Source organism: Lupinus angustifolius, chromosome LG07 (genome assembly GCF_001865875.1).
Source record: "Lupinus angustifolius cultivar Tanjil chromosome LG07, LupAngTanjil_v1.0, whole genome shotgun sequence".
Lineage (NCBI taxonomy): Eukaryota > Viridiplantae > Streptophyta > Magnoliopsida > Fabales > Fabaceae > Lupinus > Lupinus angustifolius.
In genome coordinates this window covers 17,389,925-17,408,018 of record NC_032015.1, presented here as the reverse complement: position 1 = coordinate 17,408,018, position 18,094 = coordinate 17,389,925, and the positions used below count along the sequence as shown (strand labels likewise).

General features: G+C 27.2%; 1 protein-coding gene across 1 annotated transcript; it reads right to left on the bottom strand.

The window, feature by feature from the left end:
• LOC109353083 (probable prolyl 4-hydroxylase 7) lies at nt 314–3,687 on the bottom strand. Its single transcript, XM_019595264.1, has 8 exons — nt 3,542–3,687; nt 2,846–2,905; nt 2,093–2,150; nt 1,844–1,948; nt 1,542–1,599; nt 1,284–1,459; nt 1,087–1,147; nt 314–542 (listed from the first exon to the last, which is right to left on the bottom strand). Exons 1-8 carry the CDS (start codon nt 3,655–3,657, stop codon nt 358–360), a joined length of 819 nt encoding a protein of 272 aa, XP_019450809.1. The 5' UTR covers nt 3,658–3,687; the 3' UTR covers nt 314–357.

Sequence of the window (18,094 nt, the reverse complement as noted above, 5' to 3'; positions counted from 1 at the left end):
AGAGTTCTTCATGTAATTTACATTTTCAAAGTATATTTCCTATGTAATATATCTTATTGAGATCATTCTATACCTCATAAGTTGTTTCCAACCAAAGAATAGATTGAGCAATAGATGAATGTAAGGCCTAATTTATCCAGGACAAGGGTATTACATCTATCCCAAGCTGAAAAAATTGGTTGATAAGGTAGGGGTTTGGGTAAAGTTCCATTAATAAATTGAACATTATTCTTAGATTTCAAGGCCAACGACAAGACTCTTGACCAAGAATGATAATATTTCTCATATTATTTTTTATATTATTCTTTGCTTTCTTCATTACATGCATTTTCCCATCTACAATATTTCTCATATTCATCAACATATTACTTTATCATTCAGATCCTCCTGTGCTTTTTCATAGTCCCCAACGTGAATCCATTTAGTTGCAGACCACTTTTTGCCCTTGATGACCGGACAACTTTGATGCAAGCTCCTAGTATCTGTAGTTGCGTTTACATGAAGACTGAAGAACAACAAAGCATCACCCTTCTTAGGTTTTACTGTAAAGATGAGATTCCATAATTGTTAAATTGCGACCGATCCGGTAGAACAACTCAAAAGATAAAGAAGTAAGATAAAAGTAGATAGGTCAAAAAATATCAGCCAAAACATATAAAATGTTAAAACAACAAGACATCAAAGACAAGACTGGATTGCTTCATCAATATAAGCACCAACTTTATCTTAATATTGGAGCAAAGGAACTTGGAATAAGTCGATAAATAATCGTTTATCGATCATTATTAATGTATGTTTCTTTTATTTAAAGGTAGACGATGATTAAGACATAAATGTTAGATGACATACTAGCAATATAAAAATATCTTATATTATCGGTGTATAAATTATTTTGTCATTATCATTTATTCCCCTCCTACATTGATATTGAGCTAGAAAGGACCAAAATGAGTTTGTTTTTAATTATGTATGTTTAGTTTTACTTGGCCAAAAGTTCTCTTCAACATTAAATAAACAGCAATCTCACTCAAACATATTAAAATGTATGTGTTAATAAAAAATGTAAAATCACCGTGAAATATATACCTGCATAACCTGTTTTAGCACATTCAGACCATGTATTATCTTTTGGCTGGGACAACTTTAACTGTAGAAGAAAGATATAAATTAATCACCATTCCATTTTTCTTTCTTGGTTCATATCGTTTATCTTCTTTGGACACCAGGAGGTGGTTGACTCATTGAAAAGAACCATCAGAGGATCAGATTCATAAGAAACTTACCTCAGAATTTGGAAAAACAGTCTCGCCGCCCTTCTCAACATTCGATAAATACATCAACACAGTGGCCACCCTATGGCCACCAAATTGTTGATTACACTTGTCATCAAAGAAATCAACATGTGGTTGATATTGCTGACCATGCTCATAACGCAAAACTTGAATAGACTCACCATTATCTGATATATAATTAAACTAAACTATTAGCAGAGAAGGACAAAAACTGAAATGAACCATAGAATAATATTTACTAGTACTTACCAATAGGAAGGAATGTCCATGTAGCAATTCTTGCTTCAATCTCAGCAATAATTTCATCCTTAAAGATATGAATTCATATAAAGTTCAATAATTTAGAACACATATGTCAACCAAGTATTTTTGTACATTGCTAGGTATTATAATTACATCAAAAACATGAAGTATTTTCACTTTTCAAATAATCTGAAAATAAACTTTTTTGTTAATGATAAAAGCTAAAACAACAATATTTGCTTATTACATATGATCAACCAAATAAGATGTTGCATCAATATATAAAAAAACATTAAAGATAATTATACCTGTGCCTTTGAAAAAGATGTATCAGAGCTTGTTCTACCTTCATTCATCTCACCTTTACCTGATTCATTGTTTGCAACCATAGACTTCTCCAAATTATCTCTGGCCTAATAACACAAAAAACTCAAGTCATTCATTCGTTCACTTATTCAATATAACATACACTATTTTTCATCATATGCTTTTTTTCTACTTAAGTTTTAAATTTTCTATAATAGAAGAAAAACAAAACATTATTAGATAAATCTAACCATATTGATAAGATGGTCACATTCCTTATGAGATAAGAATCCCTTGTATAGAAAAGCCCTGGATGCCAAAATTATTCAACAATTAAAAAAATAAACAAAACAACATTCCATTATAATACTATAATTATAATATAATAAGTTGCTAATAAACATTGTTTCAAATTACGGACCGAATCACTTCATGAGATCGTAATATTGCAGTCCTAGTAACTGTTGTAACCATATTACATCATAATTGTTGTATAACACCAAATATCAAAATAATGCGGCTGTATCGAGTCACAATATAATCGCATAAGACTACATTGGGACACATTAGAATAAAAAAATTTAAATTTATTTTTTTGATAAAAAATTCATACAACAATCACAATCCAAATTGCAATGGAATGACCGAACCACAATTTAAAACATTGATAATAAATATACAAATTCCTTCATAGAAGGAATTCCTTTCCCAATTTAGTTTTAAGAAATGAAAATATCAATTTAATTGTAGGTATAATCAATTGCTCTGAGGGACATCATTAATTTTTGTCTAGGACTTTTTTGACATGCAATGTGTTTCTTTGATACAATAAGGATTTATGTTAACAATTGCATTCAAAGCATCATTTTAGACATTGAAAAACTAAGACTAATTAATATTTCACCATATATATATATTAAAACCCATTCTTTAAGATAGAAATAGTTTATTTAAAATATATGTTAACATTATTGTACAATAAAAATGCCGGAAACTGTGACAACCTGGGACGCCAAGATACTTGTGTGACAAGAGTGGGATCAAACATCACTTTAGGATCATGTCTGAAAACACATCCAAAATATTAGAAAGGTTATTATTATTAACATTCTAAATTTGAGTTTTTCAATATTGAAATAAATAAAATCTATACGATTTAATTATCAAATAAAAATTATGAAAACAGATAATTGTTAATTAATCGTTGAAGTAATGTTCATTTATTGATTAATATTTGATCATACAATTAAGATTCAATGATATCATTTTTCTCATTTCTTAAATAACATTTTTTCCTACTCTCTAAAAGTCGTAAAAATAGAATATATAAAATTTATTATTAATGAAAATAATTTCACAAAAATAATAACAATATGATGTAAGATGAAAAATAGATTGATAAAATATGACAAAACAAAATTAAGCAATAGTTCCTTTCATTCTATTATAGATCATGCAAAAGTATTATATTAGTCCTCTAAATTACTTTCTATGCTCAATATGCTCTTATAATTCCTTTCATACTATTATAGATTATGCACACCTATTATATTAGTCCTCTAAATTACTTTCTATGTTCAATATGGTCTTATAATGTTTTATAAAAAAACTTATAAAACCAATCTTTTACCTTATTATTCTTAATACTATTTTCCTAATGAATTAACAGAGGAAACATAGAGAAGGGTGTGAGAGCTTACATGGTGTTGTGATTATCAAGTAACACTGTTACTCGAATTGAGGAAACAGAAATAATATGAGAGAGAAGACATAAGAAGAAGCAGAGAGACAATGTTAGAAAATGCCAATAACCCATTACTGGAAAAATAATGTGAATAGATTAATGCCCTTTTTGAATTCTACAAAATATAAATATACAATAGAAGTGGTTTAAGTAATTTATTAGCTATGTTTAGTTGTTTCAGAAAGTGAAATGAAAAGGATATGCCCATTGGTCTTATTACATTCTTAACTTAAATATAACATCTAATTTTATATGTTCTATATAAAAAATGAATAAATTGAAAAGAGAGGTTTGTGTCAATCCTTCACTTTTAACTCTGCTTCATTCCATATGGCATACACATTTTTGTGAGGTTATTTTGTCACATCATTTTATTCATTTTATTTTATTACTTATTACTCTATATCTGTTAATGATTCTTTATTAATATTTTATTTATATCATGTAGTAATAATAAATAATATTATAAACAATAAAAAACGTAAAATATTTTAATATTAATTAAATATTTAAAATAAGGCTTAAAATACATTATCTTCCTCCTTTATTGTAAAAAAATAATATAAAAATCGAATTACAACAAAAAGTAAGGAAAATTCATTATTTTAATAGTAATAAATAATAAAAAACATAAAACATTTTAATATTAAGTAAATATTTAAAATAGAGGTTAAAATACATTATCTTTCTCCTTTATTGTAAATAGGGGGGTGGCAATACGGGCCAACCCGGTCCGACCCGCGTTTGGCCTGTCAGAATATGGGCTGGTCCGACCCGATCCTTATTGTTAAAATGGCTCAAAATGTCAGCCCGACCCATATTTGGTAGGGCTGGCAGGCTGGCGGGCTGACCTATTTTTTTCTTCAAAACACACATTTAAGCTTTTAGACAAAAATAAATAATTCAAACAATTCATAAATGTATTTTAAAACAAAAAATCACAAACAAAAGACACAATCTCATAATAACATATTACATTAGTACAAAACTTATAAATTATAAACTATAAACCACCATAGTCTTAAACTTTTAACTCATAGTTCACAATAGAACTTATAACTCCTAAGTTTTAAAAAATATATAAGAATCAAAACTATTATATTATAAATCAATCACAATAAAGTATATATATTACTCAATTTAATTTGAATTCGACTATATTAAAAATATAAATTGAAACGCAGTCGAATTCAATTAATTTTCCAAAAGGAATCAAAATCAGTAGTTCTATTTGAGTTTCCAATTTTCCATTTCAATTAATTAAATGTTTAAATTTGATTCAAACACCCCTAATTGTCCATGAAACTTCATATTTATCTGATAACAAGTACAATAATTGGATAAGAGCGAAGATAATAGATAAATACATAATGAGATATTAAATGTTCATTTTACAAAGAGAAAGAAGAATTATATGCTTAAGCATCCAAACATAAGTTAAAATTGTAAAAGTTTAATCTTAATTGCAATGAGAAACATGATATACAAATGAACTTTAATCTTAATGTTGGCCCGACCCTCCATGGCCCATCTAAAAAACGGACTTCCAAAATGAGTTGAGTATGGGCTTTAAGTTAAACCCCCTAGCTCGGCTCGCTAAAAACACTTATCCGAACGGGCTGCCCCGTCTGTCCAAGCCCATTTTGCCACCCTAATTATAAACAAATAATATAAAAATCGAATTACAACATAAATGAAGGAAAATTCATTATTTTACCTATTTCCGGATCATTTTTTAATAATTATGATACAACACTTATGTTAAAGTTAAAGTTTAATTAAAAATGAATTAAGAAATAAAAAACTTTATGATATAATAGTTAATAATAATAAATAATGAATATAAAAATTGTTGAAATAATAATCACAATGATGCTACCAATAAATATTTTTCTTTAATAAAAATAATGAATATAAAATATATATGAATATTTTATTAATTAATTTTAAAAATATAAAAAATAATCATCATATTGAGGATGAATGAAGAGTTATGAGTATTCATTTATTTTCATAAACTCATTCTTTGAATAGTCGAATCTATATTTCTAATTTAAAGACTAATAATAAATATTGAATATTCTATCTATTACTATATAACAAAAAAATATCCCTCATGACATGTATCAACCTCTCAAGTCCCTCATGACATGTGTCAATATCTCAATCAAAACTTTATCTCCAAAACATGTCTATGTTAATCACATGTATCTTTCAACATTATATTTCCATTTTTTGTACATTGTACATTTTAATTCTAATGATTAATGAGTCAATTTGGTTTTTATTCTATGAAGAAATTACATCTTACAATAAAGGAGATTGAATCTCTTTTCATATGTGAATTACTTCTCTCTCCATTATAATTTCATATCTTCATCTTCTTCTCCCCTTTTGTTTCATATTTCTCCCTTCTTCTCTCTCATGTCTACAATCCAATGTTTCATTCATCAATCTTCATTTTGTTTAAACCTAATATGATGACTTTTTTTATCCCATTACTCAATCTTTATCATTGTAGATTTGTTCTTATTTTATAAATATGTTGTTTAAAGTGCATTTTTATTGATATTTTCATTAATTAACCTAATATAATGGCTTCTGTATCCCGCAACTCAATCTTCATCATTATAGATTTATTCTTATTTTGTAAATATATTGTTTAAAGTGCATTTTTATTAATTTTTTCATTCATTTGTTTATTTTTAGATAAGTTCTTATTTTTAGATATGTTCTTATTTTCTAGATCTTTTAATTGCTTTTTTGTTTATTGTGTATGTATATTCTTATTTTTTCTTTGATTTGTTTATTTTGTATATGTAGTATGATTGATTTTATTATTTTGTAGATTTTTTCTTCCAATAATTATCTTTCTTAGTGTATGATTTACAAGGATTTCATCATTAACAATGACCAAACCTTCAATAATTATGTTATGTACTCGATCTTCATTTATATATACACACATTTAGTTACAAGTTACAATATTATATTTGTTTGTTTGTTGTTATGAATTTATTTATCTTTTCATCTTATATCGTCTTTATCGTCTTCTCTCTTGATTTGTAGTTTGACTCTCCCTTAAAGCCTATCTACAGGTTAGTGTTATGTCTCTGTGTCGCTATCTTACTAAAATCTTCAATTTTATTCTGCTTTGCACAATAAATGAATTTGATTATTTTTTCTCACATGATGTTTGTTAAAATATTTTTTCATATGCGGTTATTTTTCTAAAGCACGAAATACGAATTGACCATATTCTTTGTTTCAGCATTCGTAGAAGAGAAATTTCACATCCTAGAATACAACAATTAAAGGTTACATACATTATGTTAATGTAGAAGAATAATTCTTTAATTTTATTATGTGTTTGTCCCTTTTCATTTAAAGTTATTTTTTTCACTATCTGAATGTGTCAACCTTATATTAGTAAGAATAATCTTTAATCTTTTTTGTTCTCATCATAAATAATTTGACATGTTTAATTGTTGAACATATATATTTTATCTAATTAATCATAGTAAATGTGATCATCATGTCAGTCATAACCACTGAAAGCAATTAAATTTCATTTATATTCTACTATATAACTAATAAATTTCTGGAATATTAATATTTAATTCTATTTATATTATATTTTATTTGAATTTATGGATCAATTACAAAAATGTACTCTAAATTTGCATAATTATAACTAATAAATTTGTGGAATATTAATTGAGTAATATTTACTCATTAATGTCTTTGAATGTATTAATTGGTAGTTACACCTTGGAAATCAAAATTATTAGGCATGATTATCTTTGAAAATATTTTGTTCTGTTATCTAAAAACAAAATAATTGTCCTCCACAATTAATTTTATTATTTGATTTTTTGTTGTGTTTTTTGATTTAATTTCTCTTTAATATGATGTAATAAATAAAATATTAAAACAATTTCATTCGATTATGATAATTAATTGATTTATATTTTGATTAAATTATTTATGATTCACTAATTTTAAGCAATGCTCATCATGAATATAAATTTGTATAATTGTAAGTAATAAATTTGTGAAATATATTTATATTTAATTCCATTTATATTCTATTTTGTTTGAATTTATGGATTAAACAATTTGAATTTATGGATCAATTTATATTTATATGTAACTTGTCTTGATTATTTGAGCATATTACATGGTTACTTTAACATTGAAAATTTAATGCATATTTATAATTATATTGATAAATAAATAATTACATAATAATGTCTTAAAGAAACATAAAAGTTCAAAAAATTTCTGTCATTTACAAAAATGATATTATACACAATTAACCAATTGTTAGTTACACTTTAAAAGCCAAAATTATTACGCATGATTGCCTTTGAATATATTCTATTATGTTATCTAAAAATTAAATAAATTTTCTCAAAATTAGTTTTGTGATTTGATTTTTGATTGCATTTTTGGATTGAATTTCTCTTTAATCGTCAATAGGATGTGACAATCAAAATATTAAAGCAATTTGATTTGATTGTGATAATGAATTAATTTGATTTATATTTTGATTAAATTATTTATAATTCCCTAATTTTAAGCAATGTTCAATATGGATATAAATTTTCCGAATCATAAATAATAAAATTTTGGATTATTAATATTTAATTCAATTTATATTCTATTTTTTGTTTGAATTTATGGATTAGTTATAAAAATGAAATATATATTTGCAGTATTATAATTAATAAATGTATAGATTATTAATTGAGTAATATCTAGTCATTAATGTTTTACATCATTTCTGATAATTTTTTTATATTTGGATTCATTAATATATAATTTGTTGTGATACGTTGAATTGTAGAACGTGCATGATTAATTGAGCACACTACACGATTATTTAACATTAGAAACTTAATACACAATTATAATTATATTGATAAATAAATAATTATATTTTTAATCTCATAAAGAAATATAAAAACTCAAATTTTATTGATCAAATACAAAAATACCATTATACACAATTAATCAATTAAATTAAATTATCAAATATAATAAGATGATGATATAACACATTAACTCTATAAGTATATAATTTATTGAATATTTTACACAATTAAATTTAACATTGCAAACTTAATATACATTTATAATTCTATTGATAAATAAATAGTTAAATAATTCTATTTTTAACTGTCTTACTGAAATAAAATAGTTCAAATTTTGTGGACCAATTAAAAAATGTTATTATAGACAGTTAAGTAATTAAATTAAATGATCAAATATTTTAATTAATTTTATACTCATTAAATAAATAAATGTATATTATGATTCATATATTGTGGATAAATCACAGTATATCGTTGATCATTATAGGACAATAATAATATAAAATTATAAATTTGTTTTTCCTTAATCAATATTTGTATCTTTATATCATACATTATTGAATTTTTCAAATTTTCATCTTATTTTTAGTTGAATTGATTTTGATAATTTTATTTTTACAAACTATTGAAAAATCTATTCGTACGCGTTTACTTTAATGCATAAGGATGAAATTATAAAACTAAAAAAAGATGAGGATACCTATTTAAAAATTATAATATGAATCATAACATATTGTTTGTAGTTACTTTAGAGTCAAGTAATAATAAGAATATGTATTTTTATAATAATCTTATTTTAGAATCAAATAGTAATGAAATTATAAATTTATTAATTATTTTTTAATTAATAGGATACTACTAACTATATCATGTTATGTATGTGTAAAAATAAATGTTGGGAAAGTCGAGCCATGTGTTAAACTGAAAGATGTCTTGTATTAAGTTTAAGCGGTTTAAATAGTTAAACTGTATGGTCTGACCGTATGATTTTATATATAATTAATAATTTTTATCTAGAAAAATATAATTATGTGTAAATGTAAAGTCTTATATAATTAATAATTACGTATAATTATATTGAATTAATATATCTTCATATTTTTTAATTGAACTTTCCTGTTTACTTTCCAAGTTAATGTGGTTGGACCAGGTTTAATACAATCGGACCAGAAATCCATGGCTCAAAGAAGTTCAACATTCATTCGGTTAAGATTGCAAATCAAAGTTATTTTTAAGCCCAATCAGCGGTCAGACCGGTCGAACGGTCAAGTTTAGTCCGATTCTCATAACACTAATAAAAAGAGAAGGGGATTGACTCTCTTGAAGTTTACTCTCAAACATCAATCTCTAAAAACTAATCAATGACCTTGATGTTGCACTATTGTAGCCACCAAGAACAGTCAAATTAAATAATTATCATATTAAGGAGAATAAGTCACCTTCCAAGCTTCCACTAACTAGGTAACAACAAAGTTATTCTATCTTAATCTATTAAATACGTAAAGTTATGCAATAATATTTGCAACTAAAATGGAATTCGTGAAGAAAGAAAACAAGTAGAAGATGTAGGCTCAAGATATTGGTTTTTGAAAGAACTATTGTAATAATTTTAAGACCATATAAAAATATTCAGGCATAATAGCTTTCTTTTAATTATTGTCAAAAAGATCTTAATGCATAATAATAGATTACAAAATAAGTTTGTTCACACAAAAGAACTTCCTTCAAGTACTTTATCAAATTCTCATCACTTCTAGTGATAAAGTTATTTGACTCATACAAACCTACCCACCCATATGAAAAATCACATAGAAGTACATTTTGAAATTTAATGATGGTGTATTTTAATAGTGGAGTCTGGAATCGAAAATACAAAAACTAATTTGTCATTATGATTTACAAATTCATGGTAGATTTTGTTATTATGTATATCGTAAACTTTGTGTATTCATTTATGTTCCTTAAATTTTGTTGTTTTTCACATTGTTAGTTGTTGGGAACTTTCACACTAATCTCTTTATTATTCAAAGTCCTCAAACGTAATGAATTACAAACAATTATGTAGAAACAAAGTTTTTGAACTGAAGTTTAATTTATTGAGATTCAATATAAAAATGTTAGTTATGTCGTTAAGATTTATTACTTTAAATTGTTCATTCACATTTATTTTTTGCTTTTATATTATAATTATTTTGACTTACATGACTATTTGTTGTTTCAACTACTACAAGTGCTACAACTTTAATATTTATATTGTATTATTAAACTAATACATGTTTATGTTTAACTAACAACTTGAGTCTTTTACTTAATTATAATTTTAAATATATTTTGTAAAACCAGTACGAAATGGCATGTGCAAATGCACGAGTATACAACTAGTTTGGACAGAAAAACATTTTTCTATATTTTGATTACATAAATGTGATGGTGACTCCAAACCAATGAACAAATGATATAAATTATCTTCTTCCTCTCCTAAGTGATGAAACCTATTCATTATCGAAAATTAGGATGCAAAAAATAAAATATCATTTAAATATTTATATTACTTTCAAGTTTTTATTTGGTCATTTAATAACAAATGATATGAATCTACTAAATGACTAAGCGATATTTATCTTTTAGATAATAGTTAATTAATGATGAATTTGCCATCCAATGAGTACATGGTTATTTTTTTTTTGGTATCCCACAAGTATACTCGTATGGATGGCAATCCTGCCTGAGTCAGGAACATCCACATGTATGTGGGGCTAGCTCTCTTAACAAATATTTATTTCATCCACAAGACTCGAACCCGGGACATTTCTTAAGAGGAATCAAACATATACCACTTGAATCAATACTCGTTACTTACTACATGGTCATTTTAATAATTAGTTATATTAAGACTAATTAAATTAATATAAATTTTCAGAATAAAAGGAGGTAACAATTATGCTCATATATTCATTTCCATTAGAGTTGAGATGTGATAACAATCGTTAAGATAACTTCTATCATATCTTGCAAGGAGAAAGTCAATTCACAGTGGATGTTGCTTCTTTTTGCTATCCATTTTTATAATAAATTCAATAAATATGAAATATTTTAATAATGAAACACATAAATATTAAGAAAACAAAAACAATTAGGATTGTGTCTTTCCTTTCTAAATCGAGTAGAGATGTAGTGATCATTAATACTACTTTTAACTCTCAATACGTTGTTCCCCCCTCTTTTTAATTAAAACAAACCCAATCAATTAAACATTTTATACCTAGAGAGTTATATGATCTTGATTTTCTTATTGCTTTTGAGGACACAAAAGAGTAAGATGAAATCTTTTCTGACACAAAAATAAAAGAAAAGCCCTTTTGCCCTTTTGTACACAATTAAAAATAAATAGTCAACAATTTAATGGTACACTTGTATTTATGCAATCAACAAATATATTGTCTCATTGTGGAAACCCTGATACATTCTCAAATCTCTAATTCACTCCCAAGGTAGAAGTTTGTTACATACCAAAACTTTTCAAGATTGGGTAAAATGAGGTTTTACTCCGTTTTGTTTGAAAAAATGTAAAAGTGACTCAATTTTCTAAAAGAGATAGAAAATAATTATTTTTACTTGGATTTAATATGTATATACTAATAGTGTAAGGTTTTTTACACTGTCAGCAATCATCCACCATTAAACTATATATTGACATTGTCAGTTCATAAATTTTAAACTATTTTACTTACACTCATGCGCCGAGAATTCGGGTTGTGACACAATCTAGATACTGAAAATTAGAGTTCACATAAGAAATTGATTAGTTTTATGCAATTTTTATCTTTCTCTCTATTATTTTCTCTCTTGTCTTTGTCTTCGTTATTTTAATAATTTGTTAACCTCTATCATTCTAATCACAAATTTATGTGAATTCCAATGAAAAACCTAGATTCTTGCAGCAAGGAAAAAATTCTTCATGATAATTTGTTAAAATACTATATCCATTTCCATTGTATAGTTTCCATATTGCGTAGGACATTAGAAGTCTGAAAATAGAACTAGGCAATTTTATTTTAATTGAAAAAACATATTTTAAGGTCAATGGTAGAAATATAAATTTGGTTTGAGGTAATGAAAACATATTATAAATTGTAGTATTATAAAATGTGATATTATAACATGTTCATATAATAATCTATTTATATAAGCTAATCTGTTTCGTTTAAATAAGATAAAATATTATTTTTTATAGAGTAAATTACAAAAATATTCGTTTTGGTACAAAAATATTAAAATAAAAGAACACTTAAAAACCAATATTAAATTATCAATGTTTAAAAACAACATGATACACAAATAAATTAAATTAGAGAATTCATAAAATAAATTGTGCACAAATGATAAAATAAGCAATTCAAGATTTGATCAATCCAAAAGATAAAAGTACTATTGAAATACTAGGGATAAAATGGGAAGTGAATTTGGTTGGACAATAAACAATAAAAATATATAACTCATCATAAAAAGAATGTCATTGTTTACTTATATTTTATAATAAAAACAAACTTTTTTAATTGAGTACTTATATTTTATAATAAAAACAAACTTTTTTAATTGAGCTGCAACTTTAAGTTTATTTATTTATAAAAATTACTAACTTTTATCTATATCAAACAATTACTTAGTCTAACACATGTAAAATTTAACATTATTTTCCCCCGAATATTTTAAAGAAATATGCACCAGAAAACAATACAAGGGACACAAATAATTTATTTTTACTGTAAATAATATTTTAACAAAGGGAATCCACTTACTCCATATTTTAGCTACCAAATTTAAGGAAATCTTATAATTCAAATCTACCCACTAACTTAAACCATTAAATTTTGCTGAAATTAATGACTAAGATGTTGAGTAAATTTTTTAAACTTATAAGTGAAGTAAGTGGATGCGTTATGCAACTAAAATACAATTCTACACTTCAAACTTAAAACCTTATTCTACTTTCGAGAATGGGGCCACTAAGGAGCCCAAATATTCTTGTTGATTCTAGGTCGATGAAAATTCTGAAAAAACTCTCATGGTTTCTTTACCTAAACTTAAGAGTGGTAAATGAGTAGATTTTGATGCTAATGGATAGATAAAAAATCATCCATCAATTCATATAAATTCATTTAAACTCGATGAGGGATCCACTTACTCTAAGAGTAAGTTTTTAAAACTCACTACTCAACCTAGTCATCAATTCTATGAACATCTAAGGGTTTAGATCTACTCGTTAATTCAAACCATTGGATTTCCCTAGAATTGATGGCTAAGATGAAGAATTGGAGTAAGCGAATCTTGTAACACCCTGAAAAATACTCTTTATTTATTACACGGAAAAATGAGTAATTTTTTTTGAATTGGGACCTCCCCCAAGACCACTGCTCCTCTTGGCTCTACTGGATGGCGGAGCATCCAAACAATCTTGCCACATCCTATAACTGTGGGAGGGAACAGCGCCATCACTCCTGACTAGCGAGTATCAAAGTCCAACCTCTAGAGACATTAGCCTCTTTGGCGGCAAAGTGAAGGAAGCGTCAATATGGGTGTCGGGATGAGGGATCATCATTGATGACCCGTCCCACACCATGTGCAACAACAAACCGCAGGGGCCTGTGTATGTATATCTGTGCCTGTCACTAGCCCATTGTCCCATCAGGGACATTGTGAAGTGATAACCTCGAATGTGAGTGCTGTTGTCGGCCATCTACATAGCAAATATATACAGAACAAGAACAATACAGCAGAGAGAGTAAGACATCTAATGAACGTAAATTCATTGACGGCATGGACTTACTCAAAATATTACACTCAGATATGAAAAACAGTTCATATATATATAACATATCATATTATAACTCATCAGTTGTTCTCGTAAACAATTATCCAATCCACATGAGTACTATAACCAAACTCATCAATTGTTCTCATAAATAATTATCTAATCAACCTATGTAATGTAAACAACACTTATTCCCAAACAATATCATAATTCACCATTTATCAATATATAATTCATCGACAAGATATCATGACTATAATTAAATAACACATAAGTGGAGATCATAACCCCAAATAATAACATACACATATATTATCTATAACCGACATCATAACCCACCGTTTATCAACATAAACAATAATGTATCAACATACATTTCATAAACAAATATCATAACCATAAGTAATAATGTGTGCATAATGTTAATGATGCATGATGTTTGTAACTCAAATGTGGGAATCCACTTCCACAAGTGCAATATATGCATGCTATGTCATGATCATCCACCTTACACCAATATCCTCCAAATAACCTAGTCGGAAATAAATCAAGAGTACAGGTCCCATACCAAGCCACTTTGTACACACCAAAAACATTTCATAAGCCAATTGATCAATAAGTTCCATAGGAACAGTCCATAACAGGACGGTGTCGTAACAAACGCTTTCTAGGCATCCCTCTCATTGATCCAGATTGCAAAGATGGGTTGTCAGAGATCGTCTAGTTTGGCCCGTGAGAACTGTCTGATCCAACAGGATATCCTCTCCCAGGAATACAAGGGACTCACCTCACGTAGACTCTCCCTCAAGACATTGTTGATGAATCACCGTCCAACAACGCCGTCCCTCTCAACATCACGGTACTCTAAGTCATCCCGTCAATTTCCTCTCCACTACTCCATTATTAACCATATGCATATGAACACTAACTGCAGTTTATGTAATCACTAAACTTAACATCACCTATAACTCTGATTTGTGCCCATCTTAATCACCCACTTTATGTAATCAACTTGTCTCCCCAAAGGTTCAACTCACAAGTGTATTTGAGTCCATAGTTATAAGTCTCTTATTCCATTTTCAATGATCTCTTGGTATTTATATCCCCTATTTATATAAGTTTTCCCTTATAAAATCGAACCATAAAATATGAATATCCAATTTTGTTCAATCCAAAAAACCTAAAATATTTTATCCAAAAAAGTGTTTGTTGAATTTTAAAAAATTGTTATTCAAATTTTCCAATTTTTAAAATAAAAATAATTATTGCTTTGAAAGTGTGCTTAAATTGGCTCATTATTAAGATGATGAGTTATAATTATAAATCTTACCCTAAGAGTATGAGTACAATACACACTCACCATAATCACATCACTTAGAAGAACACCTCTTATAAGTTTCATTATTCACTTTTCCACCAAACCCTATGGTGAAAATTTTAAAACACTTCACAAGAATATAATGAAGAATATGACTAGGGAAAAAATTAATTAGAAGATGTAACAATTTTACACTTGCAATCCTTATTATCTTTCACTATGAATAATACACAATGTTCAAGTGTTTTAATTTATGAAAACTTAGAAAATTTTTGAAAGTTAAAAGTTAGGGTTGCAAGAACAAAGTTATGAAAATTGCCGTGAAAGTATGTGAAAGTTATTCTGAAATTTGGTATACGAATTAGGGAGCCTTTAAAAAGGCTTCCAACTAGTCATCATACTCCTAAGTGAAGGTAGAAGTCTATCGAAATAAAACTCATTCATTTTGGATGAAAATTATTCAGTTTGGATTTAAAAATATGGTGTAACAACTCTCAATAACCGATTACTGCAGTATGTAACTGATTACCCAAACGTTATGTCCAAATGAGTAATTTGTTACTCCCATTGAGTAATTGATTACTCCTATTGAGTAATTAGTTACCATTTAGTAATCGGTTACTCTAAGTTAAAATTGATGGATAATCTATTATTCAATCACAGTAACCTGTTACTCGGTTCAAGTAACATGTTACTCGGGTCCAATTACCTGTTACTTAGGTCAAGTAACTCGTTACTTAACTTTTTTAAAATTAAGTTCAATTGATTCTAAGTTTTAATATGATTCCAAAAAGATTTTCACTTGAACATTATGCCTAATCATAATTAAAAGACTTAAAATAAATTTACCTATTTTATAAGATTACACAAATATTTATATTTGAAAGCTTGTCTTTTAAGTCTTCAAGGTCTTCTTCATTTTCTTCTTTTTGTTGATTTGTGTGTCTTCATCAAAACCCTATCTATTTCAGGAGCAAGATCTTCTTCACAATATCTCACTTTTTGATGATGACAAACCACGATCTTCTTCACAATCTCCCACTTTTTGATGATGACAAACCAAGATCTTTTTGACATTTTTGAGTTTTCTAATTCAACATATATTTGTTTATTTTAACATTTTGAACATATATATGCTCCCCTATCTTCTATGTTCCCCCTTTGTTTTTGAATATGTGCCATAAAAGGAAACACAAAACTCCAATTTTTCTCCCATTTTTGACTTCATTAAAAAGAAAGAAAAACAAAGTTCCAAAGGCACAACAATATATTTAGAAAGGGTACAAGATAATATAGATGACTCATATAAAGCCAATGTCAGAATTAGGAGCCATAAAGAATATGTTATAAGAGAATGGAATAAATGGTAAGCAATATAGTATCATTAACATTATCATAAACATGTTCATACAAAACATAGTTTAACAAAGTACCAATATTAAATCCCAGAAAGAAAGTAGGTAAACTAAAACATCAAAAGACAAACATCACAACAACAAATCCTAGACAACAACCCTAAGACTCTAGCTCGCCACTAAGATCATCGATATCCGTATAGTCCAATCGATTAGATAACTTTCTAAGTTCAACCTGCACTTGTTGATTCTAAACATCAAGGGCATTCATCCTTGCGGTGATGAATCCTCAAAGTGAGACCAACTCATCCATGATCATCTAATTGGTAGGCATGGCAGAAGATGATGATGACTCGACATAGAATGAAGAGGGCTGAGGTTCAGGAGGGTCAGCAGAAGGGTTATCCATAGGAGCAGATGGTTGATCATTCTCATATTTGAAAAGCAGATCAGTTGGGTCTATAAAGAAACTCATCTTGTGGATCACATCCACATCAATCTAGTTATCTATAGAATCAAGCTCGATCATAGATTCCCCGACAATGGAAATACCAAAGTGCTTAAGTATAGTAGTCTATTTACAACATAACAAAATAAACTCGTGTTGAAAGATATTTTTGAGAGGTTTTCTCCTTCAACAAATTGTCCCGACAGTAGTGCCAATTTGTTGAAAGGTTATTTCTCTCATTTTGGTGTATTCTTTTTATTTGATTAAGTAAGTGAACTCGGTTTTATTCTTTGTTCGCCATCTCGGCTTTGTTGAAATAAATTCCAACGCCTGTATAATGGTTTCAAGAATATTCTAGTTACAACTTACTTCTTAATAATCATGTGAATGAATTATTCCTTCTTTGCCCCATCTCGGCTTTGTTAGAATAAATTCTAACGTCGGTACAATGGTATCGAAGCAATCCCCTATTACATAATTATTAAGTACCTTTGAATATCATCTCGGTTTTGTGGAATAAATTCCAACACCGGTTTAATGGTATTCTAATGTACAAAAGTGATGAATAGTTAGTTGTTAGAAACAAATAAATAAATAAAGAACAAAAGAATAATAAATTTAAGTGACCGTTATTTATTTACTCCATTTCGGGTTAATTTTATTAACAAACCAAACTTCTTCCTTAAGGAAGGTTGGTAT